Genomic DNA, 12,868 nt, shown 5'->3' on the forward strand with positions numbered 1-12,868 from the left:
TAGGCCACGGGTTTGAACAGTATAATCAGCCATTAATGCTTGTATAAGGGTATGTAGGCTGCCTAACATCACATCTTTTAGGGTGCGACCTTTTTCTCGACCCTGCGTGAACGCAAGATACAGTCAAACCTCTCTATAACAATTTCGTTTATTCTGAATATTTTTGAATTTTATAACGAAGTATTGTTATAGAGAACATATATTATAACATAACATAAAAATTGGTTCTGGAAAAGCTTGGCTTTTATAGTGAAGTATTGTTATATAGGGATGTTGTTATACAGATGTCTGATTGTACTTTGTGCATCCGATTGCCCTATTTGTTTAGAGATTTCAAATTCGAACTCGACAATAGAGTTCTCCGTGATAATAATCGTAAAAAATTTATATAGTGAATTTTTTTTATGTTGCCGATTTGGATTAATCAAATCAGTGGTTTTAGACACCAACAATAACACCAGGAACTAAACTTTACCTTTACCTTACGTAAGGTTAAAAGGTTGTTTTGAATAAATCATCGCCCAAGCAAAATATTATATAAATAAATTTGCTATGACAATCTTTTTTTTTTTTTTTTTTGCTAATTAACAATCTGAATTAATCATACTAGTAATTCTGAACACAGAACAATTAAAGAAAAAAGGTTATTAAATGAACCAAATATAAGTTATTACTAATCACTTTTTCTCCTAAAAAGGGAAAAACCCATTTCATTTTCAAAGCTTTACTTTTTCTTAAGATTTGTACTGCTTGGCATTGGCTGTCTCCTTATTTCTAGTCAGAAATTTCTTTTTTAATCTAAACATATTAAATACTTTTCCTATTTTCTTCTCTCTATCTCTCTGTTCTTTTAACGCGTTCACGCGTTTACAATTGTCTCTTATTTGTGGTCACCTACTATATATATTCCTCCATCTTCCTTCTCTCTTCCGCAGGTGCAGACTCCAATTTCACAAAAAATTGTTCTCTGCATCTGCTTCTTATTATTAAAAAAAAAATCCCCATTTTCCAAAAATCCCCCCCCAAAAAAAAACTTAAACCCAGTATTTTTCTTGCTACCATATTGAGGAAAAAAAAAGTGGGTAGTCGAAAAAAATACGTTCTTGATTTTCCGGCGAGTATTTTCTTGATTTTCCGGTGAAAAGATGCCGTCGTTAGAGGAAGAATTGTTTCCGTCAACGCCGGGAAAGTTCAAGGACAGGAACCGGCATTTCCACAGATGTTTTGCTTCAACAAGTACAATGTTCCTTTGGGCATTATTCTTAATAGCTATAACGGCGTCGTATTTGTGTTTCCAATCATTTATGGATACCGGTAACCGGTATTTCTCCGCCACGTGGGGCGGTCATCATTGGGAGAAACAAGTCCGTACTTCTGCTCAGATCCACCGTTCTAACGGCATGTCCGTACTTGTTACCGGCGCAGCCGGTTTTGTCGGGAGCCACGTCTCCCTCGCCTTGAAAAAACGAGGCGACGGAGTCGTGGGACTCGACAACTTCAATAATTACTATGATCCCTCGCTTAAAAAAGCGAGGAAAAATCTTCTCAATAATCACAACATTTTCATAATCGAAGGTGACATTAACGATATGCGGATGCTAACAAAGCTATTTGAAATTGTTCGTTTTACGCACGTGATGCATTTAGCAGCTCAAGCGGGTGTGCGATACGCGCTGGAAAATCCAGGTTCTTACGTTCATAGTAACATTGCCGGTCTTGTAACTCTTCTAGAAGCTTGCAAGAATGCTAACCCGCAACCCGCTGTTGTATGGGCCAGCTCCAGTTCCGTATACGGGTTGAACGAAAAGGTTCCATTTTCTGAATCGGATCGGACTGATCAACCCGCTTCGTTATATGCTGCAACGAAGAAAGCGGGTGAGGAAATTACACACACGTATAATCATATTTACGGGTTGTCAATTACCGGGTTGAGGTTCTTTACGGTTTATGGCCCGTGGGGCAGACCCGATATGGCTTATTTCAGTTTTACAAGGAACATTTTACAAGGGAAACCGATCACGGTTTATCGGGGCAAGAATCGGGTTGATTTGGCTCGGGATTTTACTTACATTGATGATGTTGTGAAAGGGTGTATTGGGTCGCTTGATACGTCGGGTAAGAGTACCGGGTCGGGTGGGAAGAAACGGGGACCCGCTCCATACCGGATTTTTAATCTGGGTAATACGTCGCCGGTGACTGTTCCGATGATGGTTGGGATTTTGGAGAAGCATTTGAAGGTTAAAGCTAAGAAGAATTTCGTCGAAATGCCCGGAAACGGCGACGTTCCGTTCACACATGCGAATATTAGTTCGGCCCGAAAAGAATTCGGGTATAAACCGACAACCGATTTGCAAACCGGGTTGAAGAAGTTTGTTAAGTGGTATCTCTCTTATTACGGCTACAATCAAGGAAAGTCTGTAAAGTGATAATATTCCTTTTTTTTTTCTCTTTTTAATTCTTTTTCTTCTTATTGTGGTTATTTTAGATTTTTTTTTTTCTAAATTACGAGGAAAAAAAGAATTTGGAGGAAGAAAAAAGGAAAAGAAAAGGTGAATACCAATTCTTATTTTAATTGGGGGGAAAGTGGAGAGAAGAAGATTTGATAAACTCCCTTTCCCCTTTGTTAGAAGATATTGTTGTTGCTTTCCTTGTAAAGGATAAAAAAGTTTCTCATTCTTTGTCTCATATTATGTCTCTTACTTTTTGTGTAAACTTCTATGCACCATATTCTTGTTATTCTTCTTTTTTATAAAAAAGTATAATAAAAATATCAAATGATACAATACATTTATAGTGTAAAAACTATTGCTACTGCCTATTAGTAATAAAATAATTAGCAAAATGTTACTAGTATAAGTAAGGATTCAATAGTTCTAAGGTCAATAGAATTTGCACCCAATATGAAGCATTTTTCATCCAAATAGTTAAGGTGGTAGAGTTGAGTTTGTAATTTACATTAGTGTTTATATTAAATCATATTAGTTTATTATAACTAGTATAGAGTAAGGTAAAAAAGTAATAATTAAAGTATGGTTGAGTAATAATTAAACACATCTACAGAATCATGTATTCATAAAAAGTAGTACCAAGTACAGTAACATTTTTACTTTTATATTAGTATTTTCTTGTAGAATGTAGTTGGAATTTGGATTGCCATATGGTTTTTGCTACATATTGGTGTTTTTATTAAGGAAATACAATTAAATTTTTTTATATCAGTTTTATTTGTTTTGATAATTTATGGTTGATGTAGTGAAGGGTTGTTATATATAAAAAAAGAAAACTTGGCGGTAGTAGTGAATTGTTAAAGGACAACATGATGCATAAAGCATCTTGCGTTCACGCAGTGTTTGTGAAAGGGTCGCACCCAAAAAGATGTGATATAGATAATCTATCACTAATGTAAATATTAATGTTTGCTTCCAAGGTTCACACTCGTAACATATATCACACAAAGATAATTTTATCGTTAATTCAATACATTCAATACAACTGTTATTATAGAAAATAATTATTATAAAAAGAGTTCGACTGTATAATTGTTTTGGTAAAATATTTAGTAGTAGTAAAATTTGTATAGGCAAATGGGATTTTTTAAAGACAGCTAGGTTGAGCAATAAATAGTGGAAAGGGGACAGCTAAGCTTTGACTGTGAAATACGGCTGTAAAGGATTTTTATTAAATTTAGGGATCCACAACCATGTGAATGATGTAATTGCTCTTATTAAAGTTTTATTTTAGGCCGTTGGATTGAATTGGGCTGAATCGTGCGGATGCGATCCAACTGTAAAGCGTCAATCTAAGTTGTACTGTATTCTACTATTTCTTGGCTTTTTCCTACCGACACTTCGTTCAACTCTTGGGTTTTTGTATTTTTTTCAAATTTCAAAATTGGGTTTTGTGGGCCTACACTGTTTTTATGTAGGGACAGAAAGAGGGTTTATATCCTCTTTTGCCGACTTAATCTCTTAAACTAAAAATAACTAATAGATATATAATATATATAACTCATGTATAATATATATATAATATATATAATTAATATTATTTAACTTTCAGTAAAAGGAAAAGCACTACCTACCATAATTTTTTCTATCCCTAAAGCTTAATACTAATTCCCGATACCTCTAATTAAGGTGGAGGAATTCGATCGACTTCATGATAATCTTTGGTGGTATTGTAATGTCCTCTATCATCACTCCAATAAAAAAATCTATATAATTTTCTGAAAAATCTTAGTCGGGATAACAAATTAATTAAGAAAATTCTTATGAATAGTACTATTTATTTATTTTTTATTAATAACTTTGCTAAATTTTAAACAACATTTATTTTGGACCGGAGAGAGTATGAATCAGAGCGAGTTAAACAGGTAAAAATCTCTTTTTCTAGTTTTTCATTAAAAAAAAAAAGCATGAATATATTTTTCACCAAACTCCATTTGGGATGTACTTTCTAGTTTCCCCCAAATGGAAAAATTAGTTCAGATGTATTTTTCAAATTTCGCAGAAAATGAAAAATTGTTTGTGTTTAATTGACAAAAGTTTCAGAAAATGTGAAAAGGGTTTCAAAGAAAATTTAAACGCTTTTTGAATACAAACAATGTTATAAAAAAAAATTAAATTATGGTGGATGTCTACTCGTCCTTCATGATCTTCTCAAATGCTTAATGACATATTCAATGACATATTTCTATGCTTAATGACATATTCAATGACATATTTTTCTTCACTTTTCATGCCTATATAAAGGCCTTGTAATAGATAAGAAAATACACACAATTGAAGAAGAAAATATCTTCCTTCTCTCTATCTCTATTTCTTGTTCGTGTTTTACTAAATTGCTTTTAATTTATAACACGTTATCAGCACGAATTGCTCATTTCATGATCTTCTACGTCAAGACTATGTAAATTATAAGCAGACAATGAGATCAAGTACAATGAAAAATGTCTTGGATGATAATACAAAGATAAGTTTTACATCCATCTAAACTCATTCATAGTAATAATATTTTTACCATCACATGATGTATTTCATTGAAAGCAAAATTATCAAATATGTAGGCGATTTTACAGTACCTTGCAAATTTGGCATTCGAATATACAATCAATATAAACTCATTATAGTTATAATTTATAATAGTCACAGTTATGCATTAAGCCTTAAATATTTTTGCTGGAAACATAAGGCTCATTCCTCCGTATTGAATTTTTTTGGTGAAGTTCTTATAGTCTTTGAAATATAAGTGGTTATAGCTTATCTGCATCTTTTCCCTAATTAATTTATTAAAATATAAAAATAATTGTATCATTTTAAAAAAAAATGGCATATATCCTAACTAGCATTTTTGTTGCAGAGGAACTGTTTCAAGATTGAAATAGTTATATATGTCTTTTTGAAAGTTAATTTACTTATACCTATAATTATGAAGTAATAATATTTTAAAGGTTCGAGTGCGAGTCCTAGTGATTTTTGGCCTATTATGCCAAAGATTGAGGGTAAGACGATGGGTTCAAGTCCCAACGCACTATGTTGATAAAAAGACGCTGGATTCAAGTTCCAACGCATTATGACTTAGCATGCCTTTATATGGGTAAGGCATTGGGTTTGAGTCCTAACGCACCATATTGATAATAATAATAATAACTAAAGAAAAAATAATATATTTTTCATAAAAAAATATGAAGCTTGTCCCACTTGATTTGCTTCATTCTTGAAGTGAATGTGATAGCAGTACATGATAAGTCTAAATAAAGACTAGTGATTGAAAAATAAATGTGGGCGTGCGAAAGGCCAAAATAATAATAGTTATCACTATGGTAATTATAAAAAAGGAGAACAAGACAATATTTACCACCAAATTGGTATGAAAAAAATAAAATAAAGCACATTGTATGATTATACTCCATTCTTTGAAGAGAATGTGACATGTGATAAACATTGAGAATGCATACTCATTCCTGAAAGTGAATGTGAAAATATATATGTGATAAAGATTATGCATAATAATGTACTAGTGCATGGTTGGATAAATACTACAACTCACCTCTAAGGGGGGTTTGAGACAAATAAAGATAATGAATATTATTGTGTACTTACATGAATATATCATTGGTCGCATACATGTGATACGCCAAATATTTTGTCAAGCCTTATGAAAGTTATTAAAAGCAAAATTAAAGCAAGAAATTATTTTGCTTATAATAATTTTGAACATGAGAATTATTATGATATGATTCTCTTTATGAATGAGACATTCATTATATGGATGGTGTGACAAAAGATCTAGTAGTGCAAAAGCAGTTAAGAGATCTGAAAGAACTAATTTGTTACTACCCGAATGAATGAAATTGTTCATGACATTAATCTTGTAGTAAGTCTCAAAAGAAACATTTTGATTTACAAATATATTAGCCAAAGTGGTTGGCATATTGAGACTATAAATGAAAAGAAGATTGGATATCTTTATATTACTATAATCATACCGTGTAAATATGAAATGTTACCTGACTTTTCTTCCATTTGTACTACACAAGTATAAGCATGATGATGCAATCACAAGCCATAAGTAAACTAGAGATTTACTAAAATAAATATTAGTTGGCATGACCGGTTGACCATCTCGGTTCAATTATGATGCGAAAATTTAATTGAGAATTACATTGGCATATATTGAAGAAATATAAGATTCTTCAAGAATTCTCTTCTGCTGCTTATTCTCATGATATACCAGTTAAGGTTGGGATTGAATCCCTTGATTTATGGAACGAATAAAAGGTGATAAATATGGGTCCAGTCACCTTTCATGTGGACCGTTTACTATTATATGATTTTAATAGATGCATCTATTCTATGGTCACATGTGCATTTGTTATCAACTTGCAGTTTGGCTTTTGCAAGATTGATTGCTCAAATTATTAGAGCACAGTTCTATAATATAAATTATGATGATTTATCTTGATAATACTGATTTAAATCCAAGTTGGTTTAGCAGAAATTGTATGCCTCCAATTATATCTAAACCATTGGTTATGAGAACAAAATTGCCAAAATAAAATTTGGTATGTGATATATTATTTAATATACAACAACACTTGTACGCATCTAGCCAAGTTATGATAAGTTCTCCCTATCACAATCGGTTCAGGGTCAGAAACCAAATAATTTCCATCTAGAAATATGAATGTGCTATATGATTTAATTGTTCCACCACAATGCATAAAGATGGATCCCCAAATAAGGCTAGGGATATTTGTTGGCGATCCCAACAATAGGGAGAGAAAATGGGCAGCTGAAAAAGTAATGCATGTAATGAATTATTATGAGTACATCTAGATCCTCGTACGAGAAAATGTGAACTTGAAGTTCAAGTGATAATTCATTTGCAAAATATTGCCAGGCGTATTTGCTGACCCAAAACTAAATGTCATGTTCAGTTGCTAATGCTCCAAATAAAATTAAGTTCATAATGAATAGAGTCTATGGCATGCATGAAGCATAATAGACTAATCGGTTCTAAAGATAAAACTCCTTGAACAAGGAGAGGAGCAAATGTTTCAAGATGGTCATAATAAGGAGGCAAGTGCTCTAGAAGAGCATCACGACATAACACTTCATAAGACCTCATGGGAGAGGCTCAGGTACCTGAAGATAATAAGATAAAGAGATCTCCATAAGTTATGTCTTTATTGGGTAATAGTAGAACCGATATAAAATGATCGTTGACGATATTGTTAATATAATGTAGCGCTCAATATTATTAATATTGACGAGGATCTTGAGCTCAAATCTGTCATGAAATTTGGACAGATAAATGATAGGCCAAATGAAAAATACGCAATGAAAATTAATTTCACCTGAAAAATATGAAGTTGGACGGATAGTCCCAACATCTGAAAGTATAAAGCCAGTGGAGGTATAAATGTGTTCTTGTGCGGAAAAAAAAAGGTCAAGTCGATAAACATAAAGACTACTTGTGTCACAAGAAAATTTATAAATATCCTGGCATTGATTATATAGAGACATGTTCTCCTGTGGTGGATGTCGCTATTTCAGGTTTTAATCTGGCAATACAAGAAAAACGTGATATGCGTATAATGAAAATCATTGAAGGATTTAAATTGTTCTGAAGCATATTAAGGTTTTCAAGAAATTTATTAAATAAAGCTTCAAAAATCCTTATATGGATGAAACAATCAGGGCGCATGTGGTATAATCGCCTGAGTGAGTACCTGTTGAAAGAAGGGTACAAGAATGATTTAATTTGTCCTTGTGTCTTTATAAAAAGATCTGGATCTAAATTTATTATAATCACCGTATATGTTGATGATTTAAATATCATTGGAACTCCTAGGGAGCTTCCTAAAGCAGTAGACTAATTAAAGAAAGAATTTAAAATGAAAAATCTTGGAAGAGGATAAAATTTTGTCTTGGTTTACAAATTGAGTATATGAAAGATGGAATTTTTGTCCATCGACCAACATACACTAAAATGATTTTAAAGCGATTATATATGGATAAAGCACATCCATTCCGACCTCATGAAAATAATGAAGAGCTTCTTGGTGCCGAAGTACCATAACTTAGTACAATTGGTGCACAAATGTATCTTTCTAACATTACAAGGTCTGACATAACTTTTTCAGTTAATGTCTTAACAAGATATAGCTATGCTCCTACAAGGAGATTTTGGAATGGAATCAAACACATATTGCACTATCTAAAAGGGACTACCGATATGAGATTATTTTATGGCAATGATTGCAGTCCCGATCTTGTTGGTTATGCCGATACTGGGTATTTATATGACCCACACAAGGCTCGATCTCAAACAGGCTATGTGTTTATATATGGAGACACTGCCATATTTTGGCGATCGACTAAGCAATCAATCGTGGCTACTTCATTTAATCATGCTGAGATAATTACTATTTATGAAGCAAGTCGAGAATGTGTATGGTTGAGGTCTATAATACATCTTATTCGAGACAAATGTGGTTTGAAATGTGACAAACTACCCATAATTTTGTATGAAGACAATGCAGTATGCATAGCCCAATTGAAGGGAGGATTCATAAAGGAGATAGGACAAAGCAAATTTTACCAAAGTTATTTTTCACACATGATCTTCAAAAGAATGGTGATATCAATGTACAACAGATCCGTTCAAGTGATAATATGGCTGATATGTTCACCAAATCTCTACCGACGTCAACCTTCAAGAAATTAGTATACAAGATTGGGATGTGAAGGCTCAAGGATGTGAATTGATGCTCTCATCAGGGGGAGTTAATATGCGTTGTACTCTTTTTCTCTTACAAGGTTTTGTCTCACTGGGTTTTCCTTGCAAGGTTTTAACGAGGCAACCAAAAAGCGTATTTCTAAATATGTGTACTCTTTTTCCTTCACTAGAATTTTTTTCCCATAGGGTTTTTTCCTAATAAAGTTTTAGCGAGGCACATTATCTATGGACATCCAAGGGGGAGTATTATAAGAAAAATCAAATTATGGTGGATGTCTACTCTTCCTCCATGATCTTCTCAAATGCTTAATGACATATTCAATGACATATTTCTATGCTTAATGACATATTCAATGACATATTTTTCTTCACTTTTCATGCCTATATAAAGGCCTTGTAATAGATAAGAAAATACACACAATTGAAGAAGAAAATCTCTTCCTTCTCTCTATCTCTATTTCTTGTTCATGTTTTACTAAATTGCTTTTATTTTATAACACGTTATCAGTACGAATTGCTCATTTTATGATCTTCTACGTCAAGACTATGTAAATTATAAGCAGACAATGAGATCAAGTACAATGAAAAATGTCTTGGATGATAATACAAAGATAAGTTTTACATCCATCTAAACTCATTCATATTTTCATATCTTTGCATTCACTTTATGTGCAGTATTTAGTTAAAATATTTTTTTTAATTGTATCCACTGAAATAAAGAACTGGAAAAAAATATTTTTTTCAATTGTATCCAGTGAAATAAAGAACTGGAAAGGTATGTCTTTATTTGCTACATCTCTTATAGGACAAAAATAATATTCTAACGTATATATATGTTCTGACCTTTTACATACTATGATAGATAATTATTAAGGTAATTTAGTAATAATATTTTTACCATCACATGATGTATTTTATTGAAAGCAAAATTATCAAATATGTAGGCGATTTTACAGTACCTTGCAAATTTGGCATTCGAATATACAATCAATATAAACTCATTATAGTTATAATTTATAATAGTCACAGTTATGCATTAAGTCTTAAATATTTTTGCTGGAAACATAAGGCTCATTCCTCCGTATTGGATTTTTTTGGTGAAGTTCTTATAGTCTTTGAAATATAAGTGGTTATAGCTTATCTGCATCTTTCCCCTAATTAATTTATTAAAATATAAAAATGATTGTATCATTTTAAAAAACAAATGGCATATATCCTAACTAGCATTTTTGTTGCAGAGGAACTGTTTCAAGATTGAAATAGTTATATATGTCTTCTTGAAAGTTAATTTACTTATGCCTATAATTATGAAGTAATAATATTTTAAAGGCTCGAGTGCGAGTCCTAGTGAATTTTGGCCTATTATGCCAAAGATTGAGGGTAAGACGATGGGTTCAAGTCCCAACGCACTATGTTGATAAAAAGACGTTGGATTCAAGTTCCAACGCATTATGGCCTAGCATGCCTTTATATGGGTAAGACATTGAGTTTGAGTCCTAATGCACCATATTGATAATAATAATAATAACTAAAGAAAAAAATAATATATTTTTCATGAAAAAACATGAAGCTTGTCCCACTTGATTTGCTCCATTCTTGAAGTGAATGTGATAGCAGTGCATGATAAGTCTAAATAAAGACAAGTGGTTGAAAAATAAATGTGGGCGTGCGAAAGGCCAAAATAATAATAGTTAGCACTATGGTAATTATAAAAAGGGAGAACAAGACAATGTTTACCATCAAATTGGTATGAAAAAAATAAAATAAAGCACATTGTATGATTATACTCCATTCTTTGAAGAGAATGTGACATGTGATAAACATTGAGAATGCATACTCATTCCTGAAAGTGAATGTAAAAATTTATATGTGATAAAGATTATGCATAATAATGTACTAGTGCATAGTTGGATAAATACTACAACTCACCTCTAAGGGAGGTTTGAGACAAAGAAAGATAATGAATATTATTGTGTACTTACATGAATATATCATTGGTCGCATACATGTGATACGCCAAATATTTTGTCAAGCCTTATGAAAGTTATTAAAAGCAAAATTAAAGTAAGAAATTATTTTGCTTATGATGATTTTGAACATGAGAATTATTATGATATGATTCTCTTTGTGAATGAGACATTCATTATATGGATGGTGTGACAAAAGATCTTGTAGTACAAAAGCAGTGTAGATATCTGAAAGAACTAATTTGTTACTACCCGAATGAATTAAATTATTCATGACATTAATCTTGTAGTAAGTCTCAAAAGAAACATTTTGATTTACAAATATATTAGCCAAAGTGGTTGGCATATTGAGACTATAAATGAAAAGAAGATTGAATATCTTTATATTACTATAATCATATCGTGTAAATATGAAATGTTACCTGACTTTTCTTCCATTTGTACTACACAAGTATAAGCATGATGATGCAATCACAAGCCATAAGTAAACTAGAGATTTACTAAAATAAATATTAGTTGGCATGACCGGTTGACCATCTCGGTTCAATTATGATGCGAAAATTTAATTGAGAATTACATTGGCATATATTGAAGAAATATAAGATTCTTCAAGAATTCTCTTCTGCTGCTTATTCTCATGATATACCAGTTAAGGTTGGGATTGAATCCCTTGATTTATGGAACGAATAAAAGGTGATAAATATGGGTCCAGTCACCTTTCATGTGGACCGTTTACTATTATATGATTTTGATAGATGCATCTATTCTATGGTCACATGTGCATTTGTTATCAACTTGCAGTTTGACTTTTGCAAGATTGATTGCTCAAATTATTAGAGCACAGTTCCATAATATAAATTATGATGATTTATCTTGATAATACTGGTTTAAATCCAAGTTGGTTTAGCAGAAATTGTATGCCTCCAATTATATCTAAACCATTGGTTATGAGAACAAAATTGCCAAAATAAAATTTGGTATGTGATATATTATTTAATATACAACAGCACTTGTACGCATCTAGCCAAGTTATGATAAGTTCTCCCTATCACAATCGGTTCAGGGTCAGAAACCAAATAATTTCCATCTAGAAATATGAATGTGCTATATGATTTAATTGTTCCACCACAATGCACAAAGATGAATCCCCAAATAAGGCTAGGGATATTTGTTGGCGATCCCAACAATAGGGGGAGAAAATGGGCAGCTGAAAAAGTAATGCATGTAATGAATTATTATGAGTACATCTAGATCCTCGTACGAGAAAATGTGAACTTGAAGTTCAAGTGATAATTCATTTGCAAAATATTGCCAGGCGTATTTGCTGACCCAAAACTAAATGTCATGTTCAGCTGCTAATGCTCCAAATAAAATTAAGTTCATAATGAATAGAGTCTATGGCATGCATGAAGCATAATAGACTAATCGGTTCCAAAGATAAAACTCCTTGAACAAGGAGAGGAGCAAATGTTCAAGATGGTCATAATAAGGAGGCAAGTGCTCTAGAAGAGCATCACGACATAACACTTCATAAGACCTCATGGGAGAGGCTCAGGTACCTGAAGATAATAAGATAAAGAGATCTCCATAAGTTATGTCTTTATTGGGTAATAGTAGAACCGATATAAAATGATCGTTGACGATATTGTTAATATAAT

At 32.2% G+C, this 12,868-nt stretch overlaps 1 protein-coding gene across 1 annotated transcript; it reads left to right on the forward strand.

Annotated features, from left to right (window-relative positions):
- Positions 1–887: 887 nt before the first annotated feature.
- Positions 888–2,685, forward strand: LOC107816401 (UDP-glucuronate 4-epimerase 1). The gene has a single exon (XM_016642118.1). It carries the CDS (start codon positions 1,146–1,148, stop codon positions 2,424–2,426), a length of 1,281 nt encoding a protein of 426 aa, XP_016497604.1. The 5' UTR covers positions 888–1,145; the 3' UTR covers positions 2,427–2,685.
- The last annotated feature ends 10,183 nt before the right edge of the window (positions 2,686–12,868 follow it).

This window comes from Nicotiana tabacum, chromosome 18 (assembly GCF_000715075.1).
Source record: "Nicotiana tabacum cultivar K326 chromosome 18, ASM71507v2, whole genome shotgun sequence".
NCBI classification, from domain to species: domain Eukaryota; kingdom Viridiplantae; phylum Streptophyta; class Magnoliopsida; order Solanales; family Solanaceae; genus Nicotiana; species Nicotiana tabacum.